A 27,263-nucleotide genomic window follows, 5' to 3' on the forward strand; every position below is an offset into this window, starting at 1 on the left:
ATAAGTGAAATGTTAAAGTAAAATAAATGAAATATACCTTCACATACTAGGAAAGAATATCAGCACAGTGCAGAGTATCTTCTTTTCCAGAATAAGAAATAATGTATATAGACGACTAAAGAAGTAGCTACTGAAAGGTTTTACTATGAGAATCTGTGTGGCCTTATGTGAAATAATTTGGGGAGCTTCTCCTTGAAATGGCACACTCTTATGCATACTTCTGTATACATGCCAAGTGCAAGCATTCTGGTTTCATTGTTCAGCCAAATGCAAGAGAGCAAGTCCTCTAAATTATAGTCACCACATACACATTTCATAACTTTTGCAAAGCCACTAATTTGAATTACTTGCAACACTTTTGTTTTAGTAAAGAAGTTATTAGACATTTGTTTTTGCTCTAGCAATATCAGCCATTCCAATAACAGTAATTTATCCCGAACAAAACGACTGAGAAATGATAGCCTAAGTTGGGCTCACCCTAACTGAAGAAATTTTCATTATCTAAAAACAATTTCAAAACAGAATGATATATCTACAGTTTCTTAGTTATAAGGTACAATCAAGACAGTTCAGATTTTGAGGAATATCAAGCTTATTTAATGTTAAGGGCATTCTTTAAGAAAAAGTTAAAAACCGTGAACACAAAATTAACTTGGAAACTGCTGGTAGTGATGGGGAGTGACTGTAAATGGACAGAAGGTTTCTTTGGAGGCTGATGGAAATGTTCTAAAATTAGATTTTGATGATGGTTGTACTCTCTAAATAACATTCATTTAATTACCTATTTTAAGTGAGTGAAGTTTATGACATGTAAACTCTACCTTGAGAAAGCTATTTTTTAAAAAATTAGCTTAGAAAGCCTTGTACAAATGAGAGGCCCCAAAGCTTAAGCTCTATTAGCTTCATGGCAAATATACTCTACAACAATACAATTCTTACTTATTATAAAGAATTAACTTATTTTCTTAAGATACTCAACTTCTGTAGATTTACCAACTATTGCAAACACCTCCAATTTTGATTATTTCATATGTTACTAAAAGTCTGAGTTGTAACTCCTCACTCGAGAGGGATTCTGAATGTTTACTTATAACTTCTTACATCTAATCATGCTCAGTTCCATTCCCAGGATTTCAACATTGGACAACAGTTTCAGTAAGCTTGAGAGTTCAACTCAAATAGAGAGGAAGTTAAGAGCATAGACTCTGGAGGTTGCCTGTATTTAAACTTCAGGTCTGCCACTACTACTTAGAAACTTGCTTGTCCAATTTATTACATCTTTCAGCACCTCAGTTTCCTCATATGGCTGTTGTAGATAATAGCAACTACCTCATTATATGTGACGTGAGAATTAAATGAATTATTATATATAAACATTTACAACAGTAAATGTATATGTTTGCCATTAATATTACTATAATTACTTTAGATTCACACTTGAACAGCTTCAAGTTAGAAAACACTAATTTTCTTTCCCATTGGTGACAAAGCATATTCAATAAGGAATGGAGAACAAAGTCCTTTTAGGAAAATATTTGGCCACCATGGCCACAGTAGCAAGTACCTTCAGATTAGCCTGCCAGCACTTGAATGTAGGCATTATGCATAGCCTACTTCAAGTAGAGAAACAACAGGTTTAGGGATATTTTTAATTGTAACTGAGACCCATAAAAAAGAAAAGCCTTTTGGGGATCAATATGTAGAAGCACAGGAAGATTAGAAAAAGCCTAGATAGGGGCGCCTGGGTGGCGCAGTCGGTTAAGTGTCCGACTTCAGCCAGGTCACGATCTCGCGGTCCGTGAGTTCGAGCCCCGCGTCAGGCTCTGGGCTGATGGCTCGGAGCCTGGAGCCTGTTTCCGATTCTGTGTCTCCCTCTCTCTCTGCCCCTCCCCCGTTCATGCTCTGTCTCTCTCTGTCCCAAAAAAAAAAAAAAACGTTGAAAAAGCCTAGATATCTGTCTCAAGGTGAAATTATCCCAGACATTTTAGCCAACCCTAGATCATTCTTAATCCAGAGGAAAAGAGAAAAGCATTGAAGAGTAACTTGTTAACTCCATAACGCTTTTGAGTGATTCAAAAAGAGTTATTCTTTGGTCTGCAGGTTCCACAAAAAGAAAAAATGTTTTTAAAATTGTGTTTTCATCTTAATGACAGCAAAATTCTGTTATGTTCAATTAAGACAAATCTTTTTATCTTTTCAGTTCCTAAATTATCAGTGCAGGAATATTTTATCCAAGAATTTAGTATAACACAGCATGTATAAAAATGGAGCTTTAACCTGTTCTTGAGAGTAAGAACGTTCTTTTCCTTTAAAATGAATCCTGTGTTATTCCCCTAGAGGAATCCTAGGAAACAGGCTGGAATTTGGACTGCAAGGGTAGCATTCTCTCTAATATGTGGCTCAACAGGGAAGAAGAGTAGTTTAATAATTGAAGAGAAAATTTCACAAAGTTTGAGGTACACAGCTTGTGGTTGTTTTTAACTACATCAGGATACTTATTCATTCATTTATTTTCTATACAACAAACATTTCCTAAACACCTATCCACCAGAAACTGTGATTGCTCACTGCCAAAGACAACCACATTACAATTCTATTAATATCCATTTTTTTAAAAATGTAGTTTGCCTTCAACTTTGGATTACTCTACTTCATTATACTACATTCTAACTTTACTTAGGAAAGGGATCCTTTAACTTGCAAAGTGATTTCTATCACAGAATACTCTTGCAAAGCCTAAAGGCCCTCACTCATTAAGATCTGATTCCTGAATATTAGCTATTGGCAAATTAAGTCACATACGCATATGAACTCAGAATCCAAAATTTACTTTACAGGAAGATAAACTTCTCTTGAAATGGAATGCATCTTAAAGGAAATATTTTCATTTTCAGTACATTTACATGTTAGCATTTAGTTCCATTTTTGGGAAATGAAAAATAAATACGATACCTTTGATTCCACTTGGTTTAGCATAAGCGGAATGTCAGAAGTTGCTGACTTGGGTACACCAAGAGTATCACAGATAGCTTCAACTTCTTGATAAATTTCACTGTTTTTATCTAATTGAGAATTTTTACGTTTCTTATTCTGTAGTATCTGTAAAGCTTGAAGCTCTGTACTTAAAAACACTATAATGAAAAAAGGAAAAATGAATAATGTTAAAACATGCAAGAACTTCTTAAAAATCCCACTTTTAGGTATATATCCAAAGGACCTGAAATCAGGATCTCAAAGAGATTTGCACTGCCCTGTTCTCTGCAGTACTGTTCACAATAGCCAAGATATGGTAACAATTTAAGTGCCCTTCAACAGATGAATAAAGAAAATGTGGTATATACATACAATGGAATATTACTCAGCCTTAAAAAAAAAAAAAAAAAAAAAAAAGGAAATCCAGCCATTTGCGACCACACAGATGAAACTGAAGGACACTAGGCAAAGGGAAATAAGCCAAACACAGAAGGACAAATACTATGCAATATCACTTTTCTGAGCAATCTAACACAGTCAAATTCATAAAGCAGAGAGTAGAATGGTGGTGGCCAGGGGCTGGGGGAGGGGGAAAACTGGAAGTTATCAAATATAAATTTCTGAAAAACAGGTTATCTGTTTTAATGAAGCTTTCAAATCAGAAGGACTTGGCAGAGTCATCACAAGCAAAGTCTGATACATTTTGGTCAATTATACAAGATGATTTAGTCCCAGAGACCAACTTTATAGGAAAGTGACTAGTTAACAATAATACTGTATCATATACTTAAAAATTTGCTGGGTGGCTTAGTCGGTTAAGCTTCTGACTTCAGCTCAAGTCATGATCTCACAGTTCTGGAGTTCAAGCCCTGCATCGGATCCTGCACTGACAGCTCAGAGCCTGAAGCCTGCTTCAGATTGTGTGTGTCTCTCTCTCTGCCCTTCCCCTGCTCATGCTCTTTCAAAAATAAACATTAAAAAAAAAATTTTTTTTTTAAATTTGCTAAGAGGGTAGACCATTATGTTAAGTATTCTTATCACAAAGACAAATTAAAGAGGGCAGGAGGAAACTTTTAAAAAATGGGATAGTACCTACTGCAGAGTTTAAAGTCTAGTAGGAGAGACCTACCAGTAGTAAATCAACAATTTAAGAACGTATAAGTGTAAAAGTGAAAATATTTTCTCATATGAACAGAGTGCTCAACCCAGGGGAGAATGTTAGCTCTAACCAACCTATAAGCTGACAGAGTGGTTTGAATAACCACTGGCCTTTAGAATAGACCACCCCCGGCTGTTCACAAGTCCCTTCACTGCCATGTCATTTAATCCTTTCAATAGCCATATTTAAGCAAATTACTTAAAACTCTTACATGATTACAGTTTTGTTTTAAATTCTATAGTGTTTAAAATACTGAATTTTGTTTTTGTTTAAAGTCATGCACACACAGGGGTACATAGGTGGCTCAGTCAGTGAAGCATCTGACTTCAGCTCAGGTCATGATCTCACGTCTGTGGGTTTGAGCCCCGCATCAGGCTCTGAGCTGTCAGCACAGCTGACATCCAAGCCTGCTTCGGATTCTGTCTCCCTCTTTCTCTGCCCCTCCCCCACTCACATTCTGGCTCTGTCTCTGTCTCTCAAAAATAAATGCTAAAAATTTTTTTAAATAAAGTTATGCACACATACTACCTACACACCCCACAATACAGTAGTTTCAACTTCACCTGAGAAATATCTGAGAAACTGTTTAAAAGTAGTTTTACTGCACTTTACTACACTTCACAAATGATTGCGTTTTTACAAATGGAGGGTTTGTGGCAACCCTGTGCTGAACAAGTCTATCAGTGCCATTGCCATTTTTCCAACATTGCTCACTTTGTATCCCTGCGTCACATTTTGGTACTTTTTTTTTTTAAGCCTATTATTTATTTGGGTGGGGAGTGAAGGGAAAGACAGAGGGAGGGAGGGAGAGAAGGAGGGGGCATGGGCACAGGAGGGGCCAGAGAGGGAAGGAGAAAAAGAATCCCAAGCGGGCTTGGCACTGACAGCGCGGAGCTTACTCTCATGAACTGAACTGTGAGATCATGACCTGAGCCAAAATTAAGAGTTGGACGTTTAACTGAGCTACCAAGGCGTCCGTCCCCCCTCATTTTGGTAATTTTTGAAGGAGATTAAAAAAGTGCTACTCCAGTGAACACACGAATAAGAAGGTGCAACAGCCTGACTGCTGATATGGAGAAAATTTTAGTGGTGTGAATACAAGATCAAACCCAGCTACAACATTCCTTAAACCAATCTAATCCAGAGCAAGGCCCTAATGCCCTTCAATTCTATGAAGGCTAACAAAGGTGAAGAATCTGCAGAAAAGAAGTTTGAATTTGAAGCTAGCAGAGGTTGATTCATGAAGTTTAAGGAAAAAAGGTGTCTCCACAGCATGAAGTACAAGGTGAAGCAACAAGTGTGATATAGAAGTTGCAGGAAGCTACCCTGGATATCTATCCAGAAGACGTAGCTAAGACAATTAATGAAGGTGGCTACACTAAACAACAGATTTTCAGTGCAGATGAAACAGCCTTCTATTGAAAGATGCTATGTAGGATCTTTCGTAGTTAGAGAGAAATCAATACCTGGCTTCAAAGGACAGGCTGATCCTCTTGTTAGGGGCTAATGCAGTTGGGGACTTGAAGCCAATGCTCATTTACCACTGTAAAAATCGTAGGACCCTTACGAACTATGCTACACCTACTGTGCCCGTGCTGTATGAATAGAACAACAAAACCTGGGTGAAAGCACATCCATTTACAGCATGGTTTATTGACTATTTTAAGCCCACTGTTGAGACCTACTATTCAAAAGAAAAGATTTCCTTCAAAATACGACTGCTCATGGACAATGCACCCAAGGGCTCTCGTAGAAATGTACAATGAGATTAATGCTGTTTTCATGTCTGCTGACACAATATCCATTCTGCAGCCCACAGATCAAGGAGTAATTGTGACTTTTAAGTCTTACTATTTATGAAATATAATCCTTAAGGCTACAGCTGCCATAGTGATTCCTCTGATGATCCAGGCAAAGTAAACTGAAAACCTTCTGGAAAGGATTCGTTACTCTAGATGTCATTAAGAACATTTACGATTCAAGGAAAGAGATCAAAATACCAACATTAACGGGAGTCTGGAAAAAGGTGACTCTGAACCTCATGGATGGCTTTGAAGGCTGAAGACTGCAGATGTCGTGGGAACAGCAAGGGAACTAGAAGCAGAACTGAAGATGTGACTGAACTGCTACAATCTCATGACAAACCGTAACAGATGACGAGATGGATAAGAAAATGGTAACTTGAGATGGAATCTTCCCATGGTGAAATACTGTGAAGATTGTTGAAATGACAACATGAGATTTAGAATATTCCATAAATTTAATTGCTAAAGCAGCAGGGTTTGAGAAGATGGACTCCAATTTTGAAAGAAGTTCTACTGTGGGTAAAATGCTGTCAAACAGCATCACATTTTATAGAGAAAATGTTTGTAAAAGAGTCCACTCATGCAGCACACTTCGCTGTCGCCTTGTTTTAAGCAAGTGCCACAGCCACCCCAACCCTGAGCAACCACCAACATGATCGATCAGAGGCCATTCGCATATAGAGTCAAGACCCTCTAGGGGCGCCTGGGTGGCGCAGTCGGTTAAGCGTCCGACTTCAGCCAGGTCACGATCTCGCGGTCCGTGAGTTCGAGCCCCGCGTCAGGCTCTGGGCCGATGGCTCAGAGCCTGGAGCCTGTTTCCGATTCTGTGTCTCCCTCTCTCTCTGCCCCTCCCCCGTTCATGCTCTGTCTCTCTCTGTCCCAAAAATAAAAAAATAAAAAATGTTGAAAAAAAAATTTTTAAAAAAATAAAAAAAAAAAAAAGACCCTCTAGCAGCAAAAGATTACAACTTACTGAAAGCTGAATGATAGCTGGCATTTTTTTGGAATAGCATTTTTTAATTAATGTACATTGGGTTTTTTTCAGACATATGCTACTGCACAGTTAAAAAAACTGCAGTATACTATAAATGTAACTTTTATATTTACTGGGGTAACCCAATATATATTACTGGGAAACCAAAAAATTAATTTGATTCGCTTTACTGTGATACTCACTTTACTGCAGTGGTCTGGAAATGAATACACAACATCTCCGACCCTCAAAGATTCTGAACCAGCAGATTCTGAACCAGTAGGAGTTAAGTATGTGTATGATGTTAGACCCAAGGTGATTCTCATGGGCAGGCAGGATTGAGAGCCACTGATTTAAAGACTTTTCCCTGCGAGCTACACATGATAGTCTAAGGAGCTCACAAAAAGTGAAGACAGTATGTATCAAACTGTACTTATGAAGACTATGCCAAGATCCCTCTGATTTCAAAACTTCATTCAAACAGATCACCAGTTCTTCAAAAATGTGTACTCTGGACAGAATCTAAGCTGGTCTGCCTTTGTTCTGTGGGAACGTGCTCTACGTAATACTACAAACAAGAGTTCAGTCTAGTATTTAAAAGGTTAATCCATGCAGATGGTAAACAATACAGTGAAAAGTCTTCTTCCCACCACAGATCTTCAGATTCCCCTTCTCCAAAGGCAATCAACATTAATGTCTGGGATATCATTTTAGGCATATGTGTATGTATATTGAGAATGCATATCTACCATCTACATGCTTTTGTTTCTTTTATATAAACGAGTGTACTGCACATATCTGTATATATTTTTAAAACTTACCAATACATCTCAGAAATCATTCCATACCATCACATTTGATCTATTTTCAATCTAATGGCTATACAGTGGCATCACTGCAAAGATATACCATTTCTATTTAACTACTATGAATAATGCCATAACGAACACCCTTTTCATATATCTGTGTACACTTAGGGAAATAAATATGTATTCCTAGTTACGGGATTTCCGAGTTAAAAGGTAGGTGAATTTTAATTGTGATATTGAGAATTTGCCCTCAAATAATTAAGTGAAATAAAATATATAAAATAAATAAAATAAAAAACTGTTCTAACAGTTATTCTCTCACATTTTAATGCCTATCAGTATATGAGGATGCATATTCCCCCAAATTTGTATCATCACATTTTTTTAAATTTTTGTTATTTACTTGTCTGTTAAGTGAAAAATGGTATCCTGTCATTTTATTTTTGTAACTCTTTAACTTTGAGTGATACATCTTTTCATGATTAGAAGCAATTTTTTAAAAACTTTTTTCTGTGGAGTGCCAGTTCATTTCTTTCGCACTTTACGCATTTTTCCACTGAGTTTTTATCTTTTTCTTCTGGATTTATGAAAGCTCTTCACATACTAAGGACTTTGGCCCTTTTTGTTTTATACATGTTGCAAACACTGCAAGAAAAGTATGAAGAGACTTACTGCATCATTACGTTTTAAACACAGAGTCAAGACAAAGACAGAAGAGATGGCAGTAAGACTGGGAACTGGTGTAACAACTCTGGAACAAAATCTGGTAATATATACCTAGAGTTTATTTTTAAATGTTTATAATCTTTAAGTAAAAGTAGCCAAAAACATGAACAATTAAAAATAGAAAAGAATCTAAACACCCATTGTACAAAAATCTTATGTCCATAGCATAGAATGCTCTGTAGCCATTTAAATTATTCTTTCCAAAAAAATATTACGTGATGGGGAAATGCTCACAATACATTAAATGAGAAGGAGGAAGACAAGGAGCTGCATCTACAATAGGCTCTTAATCTTACTTACATGTGTGTGTACAAAGGAAAAAGAGAAGGAAAAGAAAATAACACCAAAAACAATTGATGATTCTGAGGAGTGAGATTATCAATGATTTTCTTCTTAACAATTCTCTGTACTTTATAAGAATTCTACGAACATATAATTTTAAACACTTAACATAAAATTTACCATGCCATTTATAAACATACAACAGCATTAAGTATATTTGCACTGGTAGGCAACCATCACCCAACTCAAAAACATTTTTATCTTCCCTAACTGATACTGTACCTGTTTAACACTAATTCTGTTTTGCCCCATCTTCCAGGCATACGTTTTCATCATCAGAAAAAAATTATAACAATTTCTCTTTTACCTCCTTATTTTTACTTGTACCAGAAACCTGTACTGCTATTATCGTTCAGATTTTCAGCAGATAAGACAAAAAGGGAAACACATGGAGCACACAGTTCTCACTGACAGAGCGCCCATGTTCCTCTGGGCCAAGGCTTCTCAGCTTCCTTTCTGTCCCCAAGGGCTACTGTGCTCTCCCATCACTAACAATGGTTCCTTAAATCAGTGACTCCTACTGAATGGGAGGAAGATGGGGAAACAGTATAAGAAAAGGGTGTTGGGAGGCGGGGCGGGGGGGGGGGGGGGAGGGCATAATTTTTATCCCCTGCAACCCACACAAGGCAATTCAAATGTCAACACTTCTATCACCACCACTTAACACTTATGATTTCTGCGCCAATTAAACACTACAGCCTATGAGGAATATATCACATGGAGTTTTTTATAAATTTGGTACAACCTAAAATAACAGAAATCTTCAATAACAGATGCTAGAAAAATTCTTTCAAATGACCATTGTCTGTAGAACTTTGAAAACAGCATGAAATTAACTGAATTTTAAAAATGCTTGGGGCGCCTGGGTGGCGCAGTCGGTTAAGCGTCCGACTTCAGCCAGGTCACGATCTCGCTGTTCGTGAGTTCGAGCCCCACGTCAGGCTCTGGGCCGATGGCTTGGAGCCTGGAGCCTGTTTCCGATTCTGTGTCTCCCTCTCTCTCTGCCCCTCCCCCGTTCATGCTCTGTCTCTCTCTGTCCCAAAAATAAATAAAAAACGTTGAAAAAAATAAATAAATAAAAATAAAAATAAAAATGTTTAAAGGACCCCAATACAAATAAATGGATTAGTTGTGGTAATTGTTTGGATATAGGGTAATCTATATTCCAAACTCACCCCTGACAAAAACAGGTCACACTCACTAGAATTCAAATGGCCAGAGGGCACAATCGTTTTAAAAACTGATATAACCGTAGTGCCTAGAGCAGTTTCCAGTTTAATAATAGATCAGTAAATATTTTTGAACCAACTCTCATTCAATGCCTAGCACTAAAAACAAGATCTAATAATGCACTTAACTGCCTAGTTTCAGAATTTTAAGAATAAACAGGGCTCTAAACGACCAACCTATTCATTTAGGTATAAATGCTGAGTGATGAATTACATGAAGAAAAAACTACTAAAACAGTATATAAATCACAAACACAGCATTCTACAATGGCCAAATAAATCTTAAGTGTTAGAAATCTCAGCACATTAGAATTTATACATTTATATAAGTATTGCTAAGTCAGCTTCATATTTTAAGTCAAATATTAAAATCTTTTTAACATACAAAATGTCCAAAACTTCATTAATCAAATTTCTAAATCTTGAACACAACAAAAACCACATCCAACACATGAGTTTAAATGTTCAAAGAAAGATAACTTACATAGAAGCTTCAAACAGTCATCCTTCTTTTTTAAACGGTCCTTAATATCTCCTGATATGAGTACAGAATACGGACATGCCATTTCTTTTAAAAACCCACTTATCTCAAGCTGGAAGCTTTCTAGATCATCTCTCCCTTTAAAAAAGAAAAACCATAAAACACTTACCGAACATTTTACCATATAATCTGAAACTATAAAATCTACCGCTAGTTGATTTCAATTTTATACTTAATTAAAAATTTTCAATTTGACGTAAAATCCTTACATGTGTGACACCCCCATGCTTAGGTATAGATAATCAATTTCTACATAAAACAAGGAACACTTAAATTTAAGAACTTAAGTATCTAATCATGACATAAGTATTTTTATATTTCAATCCCTGTTTTCCAATGGACTTTCCACAAAAGCAGATAAACTGGAACTATTTTACGTCAGTAAATGAAATACCAAAAGTGTTACTGTGACTATAATAACTGGCTTCACAGCAAATAATGTATTTCTATTCTATTTCTATGGATTCAGATAAAAAATGCAATCATTTGAGCTTCATTGCTTATCTTTCATAATCTAATGATGTATGAATTTGTGCCACATGTTTTCAATTCAGCTAATTTTACTTTGCTTCAAGGGAATTCTACTGGATTTGTCAAGAAAGGAAAACAATTTAAAAGGACAGCTCCAGAAGAGAAGGTTACTTTGTACCCTATCAAGTGCTCAATAATTTTTTATTTTTCATTTTAATTTGCTATCTGAAATTCCACCAAAGAGCCACCAGGACTCCAGTTACCAAGACAGTAACAAATTAAACAAACATTTCTGATCTAGCACAGGAGTTTTTTAGAGAAGTATTTCTACGTGAATCCATGTCCTGAATTACAGGCATGGTAATTCAATTTAAATTAGGAATTACATGTACCTTAACAACAAAAACAAAACCTAAATTCAAAGTAAGCAATATTCAAAAATTTAACCTTTTAAATAATCAAATTCAGACTCTACTTTCTCTGAAGAACGATACTAAGGTTAAGATCGTAAACAGTTGTTGTTTATAATCTTATATAAATTTAAGAACCAATTTTGAATTACTATAAAATTTAACCCAAAAGTATTCAGTTTCACATACTGCAGTTCTTCATAATGTTACTGATTTTTCTTTGCAGGCACATTGCAGGTAAAACTATAAATCATAAGCCATCATTTCATTTTACTACTACAGAAAAACAAAATACAATGGCAATACCAGGTGAAGTGATACTTTCTTCCAAGTTGCACAATGATTTTATCTGAGAGCCTAACCAAACACAGAGCTCTGAAAATTCAGGCGAAGACAGTCCACCCTCTGCTGCCTTGGTAAGGGCTTGCTCTTCTAACAGTGGTCCCTTGTACCTAGAAAGAAAGATGTAAAAGGTGTAAAAAAAAAAAAAAAAAAAAACCAAACTGGTAGTACTCTATATATCAAGGCCTGGGGCCTATTTTTATAAATAAAGTTTTACTGGAACATAGCCAATAAATGTATCCATTTACAAACTATCTCTGGCTGCTTTCATGTTGCAACTGCAGAGTTGATAGTATGTTCAGCAAAGCCTAAAATTACTATTAGGTCTGTTATAGACATGGTTTGCCAATTTCTGCCCTATTTAATTGGCATTTGGCTTTTTGTCAACATTTTATCATGTTTTAGTAACATTATTAACCAATTTTAAGATAAATATTACAACTAACACAAAGTCAAATAGAGCAGTCTAATAACCATATACTAGTTACAAAATAAGCAAAAAAATTTTAGCAAAAAAAGAACAGACACAAATTTTATTTTATTTTTTGAGAGAGCCCAAGTGAGCGAAGGGCAGAAACACAGAATCCCACAAAGCGCAGAGAGATGGAGACAGGGAGGGGGAGGGGGGAGGGGGAGGGGGAGGGGGAGAGAGAGAAGCGGGGCTCATCCAAGGCAGGACTCGAACTCACTAACCTTGACACCATGACCTGAGCAGAAGTCAGAAATTTAACTGACTGAGTCACCCAGACACCCAGATGCAAATTTTAAATTAAAAAGTTAAAACTGAAAAGGACCTACGTATGAGATCATTTTAACCTAAACCATTTATTTTATAATTTTGTACTCTTAAACACTGCTACAAAATGTATTTGAATAAACCTAAAATTTTCTAATTTTATATATTAACTTCATTGAATTATATACCAGTTTTCTACTTTTATTGTTCTTCCTGCAACTATTTTTTTTCCATTATAAACTTTTAGATTTTAACATATTTAAATTTAATCCACTGCCACTTATGTATGTATGTATGTATGTATGCATGTATGGATACTTAAACTGTCCTACCTCTGCTTAGTGGGAGCCCATTCATATTGGCCACGGAATCCTTTTATTCCCTGTATTCTCTGAATTCTTTCTTTGCTTTCTATGACAAGATGTTCCTGCCCTATACCTGTAATTGGCCATTTCTCCAAAAAGCCCTGATTCTTTTTAATCATACTTAAGAGTACACAATCTGATACTAAAGGTAAGTCATTGTACATGTATCTTTTTAAGAGAAATTACATCAGGAGTTCACATTGCTATTTCTAATTCAAATTTAGAATTGTAGGATATTTACTTATTCTGTTTTACATTTGTATTATCTCTCAGAATGAAATTCTGGTTTGTAATGACATTTACAGAATCCTACTACACATAAAAATAGATTTACAGATAGCTTCAGAATGGGAAAATCAAATAACTAACAATAAAATTACTGAAAACAATTTTTTTTATCTTTAGAATATATTCTATTAAGGGGCACCTGAGTGGCTCAGTTAAGCGTCCAACTCTTGGTTCTGGCTCAGGTCGTGATCTCAGTGAGTTCAAGCCCCACATCAGGCTCAGTGCTGCTGGTACAGAGTCTGCTTGGGATTCTCTCTCTCCCCCTCTCACACTCATGCATGCTCTCTCTCTGTCCACCTCAAAATAAATAAATAAATAAACTAAGGGCACTTGGGTGGCTCAGTCAGTTAAGCAGCTGGCTTTGGCTCAGGTCATGATCTCATGGTTCATGAGTTGCAGCCCCCATCAGACTCTCTGCTGTTAGCACAGAGCCAGCTTCGGATTCTCTCTCTCTCTCTCTCTGCTCCTTCCCTGCTCACTCTCTCAAAAATAATAAATTTAAAAAATTAAAAATAAATAAATAAGCTTAAAAAAAAAAAAAAGAATATATTCCAGTAAGGATGTAGGAAAAAACAATCCCTTTCCATGGGATGAAACCACCTACTCCATATACTGGTAAACATTTGTTTCATTTTGCTTTCAATTTTCAGCAATTTTTCTTGCTTTGCTTTCATTTTATTTAATTTTGCTTTATAATTATGTAAAACATGTACATTATTTCAAAGTCTAATTTAGAAAACCAGGAATATTCAACAAACTTAATTTGCAATCTTAATCTCGTTCCCTCTACTCTGTTCCTTCCTTCCCGTGCATGTTTATTAGGGGTGGTCATTCCATAATGTTTTAAAATATAAACGCATGTATACTTTTTTAGGTAAAGGCAGTCTACTACACACTGTCCTATTCCTTGCTTTAAACATATACACACTCATACACATACATTTACATATATAGCAGACCCAAAAACAAGGGGTAAGGGGTGCCAATCCTAACCCTGCATATAACTTTGGACTCCTGAAAAACATAAATACTAATAGCCTACTGCTAACTGGAAGCTTTACTAATAATATAAAAAACCAACTAACACGTACTTGGTATGTTATTATGTATCACATACGTATTCTTACAATAAAGCAAGCTAAAAAAAAATCATAGGAGTTTTACAGTATTATACATATACATTTTTTTAAAAAGTCCATGTACACGTGGACCCATACAGTTCAAATCCATGTTGTTAAAGGGTCAACTGTACTGGAGATCAGCAGAGACACTGCCCAATTATTTTACAGTTATATAGTACTCCAGTGTCGGGAGTACTAGGCCCCCAGTTAAGGACATTTGGGTTATTTGTAGTATTGTGTGCTATCAGAAAAAATTTGGGGTGCATCTGGGTGGCTCAGTCGGTTGAGCATCTGACTTCAGCTCAGGTCATAATTTCACAGTTCATGAGTTCAAGCCTCACATAGGGCTCGCTGCTGTTAATGCGCAGAGCCCACTTGGAATCCTGTGTCCTGCTCTGTCTGCCTCTCCCCCACTTGCACTGGCTCTCTAGCTCTCTCTCTCTCTCAAAAATAAACATTAAAAAAAAAAGAGAGAGAGAGAAGAAAAATTTAGCAAATTTTTGTCAGTTTTTACCTGTGATAGATTTCTAGAGGTCAGACTGTTGGGTCAAAGGGTAAATGGATATCTAACTTTGCTAGATATTATTAAATATTCCTCTACAGGGGCTGTACCATCAAGGTGTAAGAGTACCCATTCCCACACAACTCACCAAAGTTGTCAAACATTCAGATTTTTGACCATCTGGTATCTCAATATAATTTTAATTTACATTTCTCTTAAAAGCAAGGCTGTACATCTTTTCATATGTTTAAAGGCCATTTGCGCATCTTTTTCTCTGAATTCTGTGGTCAGAGCTCATGAAGGTATTTTCAAATCCCCATTTTGCAGGTAAGAAATTAAGGCTTTGGACACCTGGGTGGCTCAGTCCGTTGGGCATCTCACTCTTGATTTCGGCTCAGGTCAAGATCTCAGGGTCATGGGATCAAGCCCTGCATCAGGTTCCACAATGTGCACAGACTCTCTCTCTCTCTCTCTCTCTCTCTCTCTCTCTCTCTCTTCTCTCTGCCCCTCCCCGCCCAAAATAAAAATTAAAAAATTAAGGCCTAATGAGGTTAAGGTACCTGCCTTAAGTAGCAGGCTAGGCAGAGTAATGGGCAAACATAGATAGATATACAGTACAGATATTGATAATTATATTTATTTATAAATCATTTAGCCTTTACAGCAATGCTTTGGAGTCAGCATTATCTCAATTCTATAGGATCAGAAGTAACTAGGTGATGACTCTAGGATTTAAATCCAGATTTGAACCCACACACTCCACATGAAGTCACACTTCTGTCTATACTAATAAGGAAACTAAGCAAATAACCTGGCCAGGTGATGCAGCCAAGTAAAGGCAGAGCTAGGACTAGACCACTGCCCCTGTTCCTATAGGCAAGATTGGTTCCTCCATATGTTACCTTTCCTCCAGATCTTACAGTGCCTCTTAGTGAGACTGAATAGTAAACATCTTCCTTCCCCCTACTTGCTTTCACTTCTGCAGTAAAGAAATAATCATAAACTCCTAAATAAATTTAATTAATTCATATCATTGGTGATAAATTATTTTTAACTGATATGCCACTTATAAAATTCAATTAAACTTTTTAAATCATCAAAAATAATTTAGAAGAGAAAAAAAACCACAAATCTCAATGCCTCAGCTCATCACATGAGGTAAAAAATAAAAACAAGAGGGGCGCCTGGGTGGCTCAGTCGGTTAAGTGTCTGACTTCGGCTCAGGTCATGATCTCGCGGTCTGTGAGTTTGAGCCCCGTGTCGGGCTGTGTGCTGATAGCTCAGAGCCTGGAGCCTGTTTCAGATTCTGTGTCTCCCTCTCTCTCTGACCCTCCCCCTGTTCATGCTCTGTCTCTCTCTGTCTCAAAAATAAATAAAATGTTAAAAAAGAACTCCTGTCTGGTACTTAAAAAAATAAATAAATAAATAAAAATAAAAACAAGAAAAAGTGCATTTAACCAAACTGACTAATAATAATCACAGTTTTAGTAGTAATACCACAAACTGCTCTTATGGTAGGCCAGTGCTATGTGCTTTATGTATTTAATTTAATTACCTCATTTAATTGCCACAATATCCTATAAGATAGGGATTATTATATGCTCTTAGTTTGTTCTATGTATTTTTATGTAATTAAGAAAGTGCTATTATTCCAAATACTGGGGACACCTCCCCTAAGCCTAGACTTCCCCACAGTTGCTGGTCTGGCCCTGCTTCAATCTGGGTGATCCAAATCTTCAAGTCCATTAAGGCCATTGGCAAACCTCCACAAATACACAGCCACTGCCTAATTTACTTTCTCTTTTCCATCAGCCAACATACACAGTATGAGACCCTTTCCTTCCCACTATCATTTACATACCCTACTGGCTTGCCTCTAATTCAGCTCTCCACTTCCTGCATCCCAGACTCTTACACTTAGGTTTCATCCATGAGCAACTCTCCTAGATTGTCCCTCTCTTCTCAGAAAGATTATCCCTGCCACCTCTAGCTTTGGTGATTTTACTCTCTGAAGTTCTTCAGGAGCAGATGGTAAGGTTTCTGTCCTTTTTGCTTCCCCAAACAGCATCCATATCACTGCTCCCCCATCATCTTATAAATATTCCTGGTCTCTCTAGGTTCAGGCCAGTCAGATTTGCCACCCTCTTTCTCTTGTGGTTTTCACCTATTAATTGTTTGGACACTCTCCAAAATTCCCTGCTCTCAGTTTTCCTCTCCATCCCTATTTCTGCCATTGACCTGTATGTATACCCTATACAATAACCTCAGCTCTAATTCCTGAACTTTCTCTTTTCTGACCTTTGCCACTTCATGTCAGTGAGCCACCCCTTAGACCTTACCATTACTGGGAACTACTCCACCTGCAAAATCATTAATTCAACCACAACCTACTACCTATCCTTGGGCTTGCCCTTTTGACCACTCACTGACAACTATTCTTGGATCTCATCTCTACCTCCATTCTATTGGTCCCTCCATAATCTCTGTATTGACTAGCTCTCTCTGCTGTCTTCCTTTTCTTCCCTATCCAATTTAGATTCCAAGGTGCATCCTTTCATTTTGGTTCAATAAATACTTACTGAAGAAATGAGTCATTGATCCCATCATGTTCTTCAGCTCCAATATCCAAGCAACCACTAAGTTCTGCAGTGCACTTCTTTTCATATCCACTTCCACAAAGCACCCATCACTTCTTGTCTTGACTATTAACTAAATTCTCCCATCCATTCTCCACCTTACTGAGGTAACTCTTGAAACTGGACATCTGTTCTCTCCCCTTTTTATTTAAAATCTTTCAATCATGCCCCACTGCTGTTACGACAAAGAACAAAATCCAGAACACAGCCTAAAAAGTGTTGCATGCCTTGGTCCTCACCTAACTCTTCAATCCAATTTTCCACTATCTTGGCCCTTGCTCTCTGCCCTCCAAACAATACAGCAAGCTTCTTTCCACTTCAGGGTCTTCCATTATTTTGTTCTCACTTTAAGGACACCCTTGTCCTCCTTTCCCATCCAACTTCACCTAGCTTACTCCTGTCCTGCTCCTGTCCTGCCCTTACATAGGTCCTCCTGTCATGTTATGCCACCCTTTTTTTCCTTTAAAGCATTTAATACAGTTTATCATGTTTGTGTGATCACGTCTGTGTCTCCACTGGACTGTCCATCCAGACAGGGCTCAATTCTATTTTGCTCACCACCGACTTCTCAGAACAAGGTGCAACACAGAGTTGTGATCAGTAAATATTCGAAATAAACCCCCTTCCATAATGGTGATTCTCAAATAAGCTGTGAAGCTTTTTCAAAATATGCATGCCTGTATGCACCCTGGAAGATCATGATCCAGTCAGTCTGGTACATAACAGCCTGGAACATTTTATTTCACAAGCTCCATACATGATTCTGATGTACAACCAGGGCTGAGATCTACTCTACAAAATCAGACTGTCAAAACTAAAAAAGAACTCTGAACTCATGAGCTTGAACTCAAGAGGAAACAGTTATTCCTACCCAGTTTTCAGTATATCACCGAACTGTTCTTTCACATATTTTCCCTTTTAATTCCTCCCTTTAATTTCTAATTTTACTTGATAAAGTACTTTCACTGATACCCTCAGTGTTTTAATCACAACAGAAAATGCATTATTCACAAACTACATGGATATTTTAAAACCTAGTGCTCAATTACAACACATATTTTAAGTAAAAACTGCTTTCTGTATTTCATTATCATTGTAAGAAAACTCAAACTTCAAAATCATTTCCTCACATATTCCAGGAAAAATCAGTTCTAACATACGTAAACTGTTTTATTTTCCATACTGAATAATCTGAAACTAGTTTTCCTTGATAAAAGTCAAGGTTATAGCAAACTTCATTTTTCAAAACACCTATAATAGGCACAATTAAAGGAATGAAGGAAGAGAAAAAAAGCACTGACTTTCTCTTTTTCATAAACTATTTACATAATCATACTATTTTTATCTGGAGTACTCAGGATCTCAAACTATTTGGGGCCTACACACTTCTAGCAAGTATTTTAACTTCTTGTTTTGGCTACTTCTGTAACCAAATTAAGTGAAAATTTCCAAGAGATTTCACAGAGTAAAAACACCCCTTAAATAATCTGACTCAGTTCTTTCATTTGACAAACATTTATTCCGATCTACGAAGTGCAAGGCTCTGTAACATTGTCAAGTAGGTATTATTGGGGTCCAAATGAAGCAACTGACAGAAGAGCAAGTGCAGTTTTAGGAAAAAAATAATAATAAAGTGGGTGGGGGTTTCAAGCTTCACAATAGAACTGCAAAGACACAGCCTATCCCATTCAAGAAACTCCAGCACGTGGCAGGGCAAACAACGCGCAGATGGTTCCAATCTCTAAATTTAAGTAAGGAGTATTTTTTGACTCCCAACTATCTGGCCCTATCTCTATCTGTGTGCATTCTCTTCCTTGAACTTTTTTTCATTTACCCATTCATCGAACCATAATTTATTGTACAGGCCGTCACTGTAGGACGTTGCTGGGAACAAGACAGGTAAGGCGCCTGACTTCCTGGAGCGGGAGGAGGTGGGGGCACTGCGAGAGAGGATAAATACACGGGACAAGGTAGTTTGAGATACGGACAACAGCTGGGAGTAAAAACAGGATGAGGCTGAGGGAGACTTTGCACCTCATGATCCCCGTGCTTCAAAGCATTAACATCATTCTAGGAGTTCTCATGGCACTTAGCATCCTGAATTGTAAATTCCAGTAGACTCTCTGTAGCCCCAACTATGTGAGCTACTAGTAATCTGAAAACGGTCTTTTTCCTCTGCCTTAGCACATAAACATGCGTTAATTAATACGTATTAACACCACGGCCGTATGTTAAACGAACGGATGAAACGGTAGAATGAATGGACCCACACCAACTTAAAGACACTTTCTCCGGTCAAGGAAGCAGGAGATTCGCTCCCGAACCCTAATTAAGCCACAGGTTGTACATCGCAGGGACAACAGTCCCCAGCCGCAGCTGGGGTTCCAGCACCCATCGCCCCAGAGCGCGACCACTACGTCAACAAAAATACCAGCCGCGGCGCAGGGACACGCTCCTCGGCGAAGCTGACGCTAACCTAGCTGCTCCGCGCCAACGCCGCGGGGCCCGGCTGCGGAGTTTCGGGGCCAAGAGTTTGGAAGAGGGGGCCACGCGCCCCAGCTCGCCCGCCCCGCTCCACCCCTCAAACGGATTTCTCTCCCGCCTCCCTCTTAACTCCGTCGGCGCCGGCGGGAGCGCGGCTGGGAAGGCCTCCACCCAGCTGCCCGCGCCCAGCAGAGGCCCACGGGGAGGAGGCCCCAGCGGCCAAACGGAGGGAGAGCTTTACGTTTTCAGGGGAGGGCGTCCCTGGGAATACTCACCCCAGCGCCTCCAGGGTGTCCAACACGTCCCCTTCCATCGTAGGTTCGGGACCCGACTCCGGCCCTCTCATGGTCCTTGGGCCCAACGCTGTTCGGCGCTCTAAGAAGCCCGCCGGAAACCTGCGTCACGGCGCCAAAGTTCCGGGTGGAGTCTCCGCCAGGACTGCTTAGGAGCGCCGCTGAGTTGGGGCGTAACCGTTCCGGCCGGAGGCAATCGGAGCTCTGTGCCTGAAACCGCTTTACGTAACAGTGCGAAGTTTTTTTAATTACGATAAATTATAATAATAAAAAGATTTCTTTGTGCTGGCTCTTTTCTGTGTTGACATCAATCTTAGGAAACATCGTGATTCTACCCAAGTTGTTCTCAACCTATCAGACTCCGGACCTTTTAGTAACAAAAGTCCTGAAATGAAATCATTATCTGGAGTAAAACTGGTATATAATATTATGTATCTACACCTATATTTAAATCAGTATGCACGGCAATGCTCCAACTTTAAAGAAGAAATAAAGGGAAAGTAATGTATGACAATACATACACTGTGAAAGGTAGGTCAACGAAGTAATCGGGTGCTTGTTTCTATCTGTAGAAACCTCTTAAACACACATACGGAGCATGTGTTGTGTAAGAAACAAAAATACCAAAGGCAAAGTAGGGTAGATGATGCGATTTTCTAAAATTGTGACTAACTCTCCATAAAGTCCCAAAAAAACAAAACACTATTCCTTCTATGTACTATTCATGGAGAAGTCAGTCTCTATGTAAACCACGCAAAAAACATTTTAGGGTTCATATGTAAAATAGAGTCGGATATAGGGTAAAATCATTATTAACAGTTATATCACCTACACGAATATCCAGCGGGACTATGGAAAGTTGTGCGAGACACATTAACTATTGGCCCTTGTGAGGTAATATCGCTGCCTTGCATAGCGTCGCTTGCCCCAGTCCACTAAGAGTAATGCTCTTACCTCTCTGTTATTGCTACAGATAAAAAGCTTACCAATAAAACTGTAAAACTCTCTGACGGTCACTTAACCATAAATTTGAATCAATTTCAATAATGACTGATCTACCATATAACCCAGGCTTAAATATAAAATTACTTGCAGTTGAATGTATTGGAATTCATCTCTAAATCAGAGAGAGAGAATGTATATTCTGAGGAGTTATTGCCTCCCTCAAAAAGTTGCAGAGTCATACAAAGTACTGTTTTTAGTAATCTTGGCCAAAAAAAGTGGCTATTAATGTCATATAGAAATGAGGTAACTGTTCTTTATTAATGTTGATCTTGAATGTTCTGCTATTTTTTCTTTAAAGTGAGGCACTGAAAAAAAGATTAAAAATACAAGAAAAAAGATGTGACAGATATATGGAAAAAGTAAAAGGGATGCAAGAAGAGAGTCTAGACTCATTCTTAGATCACATTACCTGTAAATATTATTAATGAAAAAAGATTAAAAATTAATTATCTAAGTGTGAATCTCAAGAAGCTGAAAAACAAAGGAAATTAAATCCTCAAAAACAAAAAGAAATAATAAAGATAAGAGACATCAATGACAGACATCATCAAAATGGGAGAAAATAGGGAAAATTAAGCCAAATTTGCATCTTTTTTTTGCAAAAACCAATAATACTGACAAATCTTTAGCCAAGTTGATCAAGAAAATAAAAGATGATGACACAAATAACCAATATCCAAAATGAAAAAGGGAACATCCTTACTATTCATCAGACAATAGACAGTTAATAAGATTTCAGGAACAACTTTATGCAGACAAATTTGAAAATTTAGATGAAATTGATACATTCTTTGAGAAACAATTTAAAAGAAATAATATAAGGAAGAACTTAAATATGAATAGTTCCATGTCTATTAAAGAAATCAAGCTACTAATTAAAATCACTGAGGAAGAACAGTTCAGACAAATTCCTACACTGGCTTCTGATCAGTTTCTCTGTTGAACAGTGTCCTCCTTTCTAGAGAGTGTTCAGTAACTATTTGTGGGATGAATGGAATGGACCATAATAGAACAGAACCACAGTATTCAGAGACACATTGTTATTTGATACTGTGAATATTCTATAATTTCTGGCCCAAATATCACCTATCAGAAACTATTAACTTCTGGAAATTCCTAAATTTCATTCAGTTTAGTTTTATGCTAATGACATCAGTAGTAGTTTAGGGACATGATTAGACAACTACTGATTGGTTTGATTAGAGAGAGGAAATGCTAGTCCTTGAACTCAGGACTGATTATATAATGTTGTGCACCCAGATAGCAGGGCACCTGGTGGCTCAGTCGGTGGCTCAGTCGGCTCAGGTCATGGTCACAGTTTCTAAGTTTGACCCCACATCAGGCTCTGTGTTGACAGCTCGGAGCCTGGAGCCTGCTTCAGAGGCTGTGTCTCCCTCCCTCTCTGCCCCTCCTCTGCTCTCTCTCTCTCTCTCTCTCTCTCTCTCTCTCTCTGTCTCTCTCTCAAAAATAAATATTAAAATTTTTTTAAAAATTAAAAAAAAAAAAGAATCTCAAGATAGCAAAAGCAGAGCATTAAACCTAGAGTAGAACTCTGGTAAGGGCAGGTTTGGTGCAACTGCACAGGTCACATGCCCATTAAGTTGGCCCTTCTTGTACCATCCAAAGGCAAAGAGGAGTTTATGAATTCCAACACTGAACCACCGGAGGCTCTACAGCAAAAACTACTTTTTTACATCAACCCAGGAACCTATCTCACTGATCTCAATACAGACTGATATATTCAGAAAAAAATATTCTGTATTCAAACTTATCTTCTGGACCAAGGAAACTACCTCTACCTTACTAGTTGCCAAGAATGCGTGGGCCCTCCTAGACTGTATGTGCAGAAAGTCAGAGCTTCTATTGAGCATCATACAAACTAGAGAAAACAACAGTAGCCATACACTCTTCTTGGTACCAGCTCTGTGGATTCCTCAACAACAGAAAAAGGACTCTAAGGGGGTAGAAATGTGAGACCGTACCCTTGACCAATATATAGTTACCATGCAAAGGATTTGAAGCGGTATACACAAAGAAATATACAGCAAGGGCTCCCCATTCACCTTTCCTAACAACTTCAAGTTAGACATGCATGCCTTCTCCATGCTTTAAAGTAACTGGTCTCACTGTCAGTCCAGGAGCAGGGTCATTTGGTCTAATATTATCCCATCTTCCTTGTGACAATGAGCGTGACATAATCTTTATCAGTATGAAATAAGGGGAAGTGTCAAGCCAATAAAAGGATATTATATTTGTAAACATATATGAATCCATCATAGGATCACCTAAATGTATTAAAAAATATTAACAGAACTAATATACATACTTTGTGGTATATACAAAGAAATATACAGCAAGGGCTCTAAGAATCACTTGAGGGATGTTTATAAGTAATGCAATGTATAAAATTTATTTGAACATTTACTATCCTTGAAATTAGGAGGGGAGCACATTTGGAAAACACACTGGTGTTTGAAATAAGATCCTTCAATTTGCATAATAGAAGCCAGGATTTGAGATGGATGTCAGACTTGAACTGACCAAAGGTCTGGAGGTGGGAAGTTATACTAGTTCCATGCATGGCACCACCTGTAATATGACTATTTTCCAGTACAACTCAAGCCAGACCTTCAAGTTGGCAACTGGAACTTAGTGCACCAAATGGCTTTTTAAGTGGATACAGCAGGTACCTCCTTGCACCTAGGACTAAATATTCTGTTTGAATTATACTATCTTCATGTGTAGGAGAAGGCTCAAGCTGGGAAGAGGCATTATTGTGAACCCCAGAGAAAAAAGGTGTAGTCCCCATTTAATGCAATATTATGTATGGTACAGGCTTCCAGTTACAGAGTGAATAAGTGATATGAATAAAAGATACAGCAATAGGGAATATAGTTAATGATAATGTAGTAGTGTTGCATGGTGACAGATGGTAGCAACATTTGTGGTGAGCACCGCATAAAGTATAGAGATGATGAATCACTATGTTGTATACCTGAAACTAATGTAACATTATGTGTCAACTATACTCAAAAACATTTTTAATATTATGTACAATAGAATAAACTGATTGCTGTAACCATCTCAAAATCTCAGTGAATTAAGTTTATGTCTACCTGTGTCATAGTTCAATGAAGTGTTTGCTGGGAGGGTATGACATATTATATTCCCAGAGATGGTCGTGACAATGTCACCAGTACCATATTATCTTTGGCAAAGTGGCTTTGCCATTGCCACAACAAGAAGTAGTTTATTTCCCCATTGAATCAAGGCAGGGCTAGTGGCTCCTTTAATCAATAAAATATGCTGAAAATGATGCTGTGCCCCTCCAGGTAAAGTTCTTAACTTGTCGGCTGCTTCCATTTCCTGCCTCTTAGAATGTACACTTCCAATATGGTTCCTTTTGGAACTCAGGCACAAGGCCAAGAGGTTCTTGAGCCACAGAGTGGCCACATATAGGCACTCCAGTTGTCAGCCCCAGGGGGATAACCAGCAGATAGCCAGCCTCAGCTGTCAGTGTGAGTGTACCTTCTGGTCATCCGTGTCAGTTGGCCATCAGATGACCATGGTCTCAGCCAACAATTGCCTATAATTGCATGAGAGATCTCAAGTGGGAACCACCAGGTAAGCCCATTTGTTATGGCAGAATCATAACAAATAATCATACACTGTTGTTTAAGCCAATATCCTTTGAGGCAGTTTACTATGCAGCAGTAGCTAACCAAAACAATGATTTTCTATGTAGTAATTCAGGAACCCGAGATTCTTCTCAAACTCTGCTATTTTGATAAACGGCAACCAAAGTCTACATAGAAATGAAAATGAGAATGACAGATTATACACAGACTTTCATGGTAAGGACTAGAAGAAAATATATCACATCTGCCTATACTTCACAGATTAAAACTCAGTCACCGACACATTATCCCAACCTGTCTTCAGAGACAGGTCTTCCTATGTGCCTAGAAGAAAAAAATAAATTGTTGGTAAAGCCATAACATTTTTTTCTACCATAATACTCTTTCAAAAGACTTATCTCCCCAGTTAGAAACATCTGGCAAAAAGTACCTGACTGAATCCCCTTTATCCCACTAGATATAACTGGCTAGATATAACTCTCTTATTACTGGCTCTTTCCTGAAAGTTCAATGTTTTCTAGTGATGGAGACTGTAATATTGGCCTGTGACGTTGTATCAGCCTTTATATCTCAGAATTCTGTTGTTTAGAAATGTACTAAGTCACAACAAAAGAAAAATAAATCAGCAACAAAAACTCAACTCAGATTAGCTTAAGTAATAATGGGAATTTATTGGCTTGGGTACCTGAAAAGTCCAAGATAAAGCCTCACACATAGATTAGTCAGGGTTCCAGCTCTAATTATCCATTTCTCTATGAATCCCTGTGCTTTGGTCCCATCGCTGCTTTCATTTTCAGGATGACTCGTGGCCAGTAGAACCAAAGCTACATGCTTCTTCATTTATATTCAAAGGCAAAAAATAATAATAATTGCTTCCCGCAACCATTGGGGAAAAAAATCCCTCACACTAGAACTTCATCTAGTTGGGCTTCCTCCGATCAATCAGATTTATTAGAAATGCTCGGGTGCCACCCTGACATCCATTCCCCATTCACTTTTCCTAACACAACTTCAAGTTAGACATGCATGCCTTCTCCATGCTTTAAAGTAACTGGTCTCACTGTCAGTCCAGGAGCAGGGTCATTTGGTCTAATATTATCCCATCTTCCTGAGCGTGACATAATCTTTATCAGTATGAAATAAGGGGAAGTGTCAAGCCAATAAAAGGATATTATATTTGTAAACATTTATTAACCTATCATAGGATCACCTAAATGTATCGAAAAATATTAACAGAACTAAAGGGAGAAATAGGCAGCAATATGATAATAGTAGGAAACTTTAATACCCTACTTTTGTCAATGGATAGTTCATCCACACAAAAATCAATAAGGAAACATTGGCCTGAACTGGCACATTAGACCAGATGAACTTACAGATGTGTACAGAATATTTCATCCCAAAACAACAGAATACACCTACTTTTTGAGCACACATGGAACATTCTTTAGGAAAGATTATATGTTAGACCACAAAGCAAGTATTAATAAACTTAAGAAGACTGAAATCATATCAAGCATCTTTTCCAACCACAATGGTATGAAACTAGAAACCAATTAGATGAAGAAAACTGGAAAACTCACAAATATGTGGGCATTGAACAGTATGCTAGTGAACAACCAAGGGGTTAAAGAAGAAATCAAATTAGAAATTGAAAACTACCTTGAGATAAATAAAAATGGAAATGAAACATACCAAAACTTATGGGATGCTGCAAAAGTCGTCCAAAGAGGGAAGTTCATTGCAATAAATGCCTATATTAAGAAACAAGAAAGTTCTCGGGGCTCCTTGGTGGCTCAGTGGGTTAGGCATCCAACTTCGGCTCAGGTCATGATCTCGCATCATGAGTTCGAGCCCCGCATCAGACTCTGTGCTGACAGCTCAGAGCCTGGAGCCTGCTTCAGATTCTGTGTCTCCCTCTCTCTCTCTGCCCCTCCCCCACTAGCACTCTGTCTCTGTCTCTCAAAAATGAATAAACGTTAAAAAAAATAAAAAAAAAAACAAGAAAATTCTCAAATAACCTAACTTTACACTTCAAGGAACTAAAATAGGAAAAACAAAGCCTGAAGTTAGTAGAAAGAAGGAATTAACAAAGATTAGGTCAAAAATAAATGAAACAGTAGGAATGCAGGCTGGTGCAGCCACTCTGGAAAACAGTAAGGAGGTTCCTCAAAAAACTAAAAATAGAACTACCCTACGACCCAGCAATTGCACTACTAGGCATTTATCCACGGGATACAGGTGTGCTGCTTCAAAGGGGCACGTGCACCCCCGTCTTTATAGCAGCACTATCAACAATAGCCAAAATATGGAAAAAGCCCAAATGTCCATCGATGGATGAATGGATAAAGAAGATATGGTATATATCTATACAGTGGAGTATTACCTGGCAATCAAAAAGAATGAAATCTTGCC

The 27,263-nt window shown here is 37.8% G+C and overlaps 1 protein-coding gene across 1 annotated transcript in view; it reads right to left on the minus strand.

Moving 5' to 3' along the window:
- The window catches only part of FAM98B (family with sequence similarity 98 member B), a 37,454-nt gene extending 17,135 nt beyond the window's left edge, over positions 1–20,319 (minus strand). The window contains exons 1-4 of the mRNA XM_058738245.1: positions 20,188–20,319; positions 11,745–11,890; positions 10,501–10,635; positions 2,953–3,131 (exon numbers count right to left, since the gene is read on the minus strand). Coding sequence (XP_058594228.1) covers positions 2,953–3,131; positions 10,501–10,635; positions 11,745–11,890; positions 20,188–20,258 — 531 coding nt within the window. The 5' untranslated portion in view covers positions 20,259–20,319. The remainder of the gene's footprint in view (positions 1–2,952; positions 3,132–10,500; positions 10,636–11,744; positions 11,891–20,187) is intronic.
- Positions 20,320–27,263: the final 6,944 nt, after the last annotated feature.

Source organism: Neofelis nebulosa, chromosome 7 (assembly GCF_028018385.1).
Source record: "Neofelis nebulosa isolate mNeoNeb1 chromosome 7, mNeoNeb1.pri, whole genome shotgun sequence".
NCBI classification, from domain to species: domain Eukaryota; kingdom Metazoa; phylum Chordata; class Mammalia; order Carnivora; family Felidae; genus Neofelis; species Neofelis nebulosa.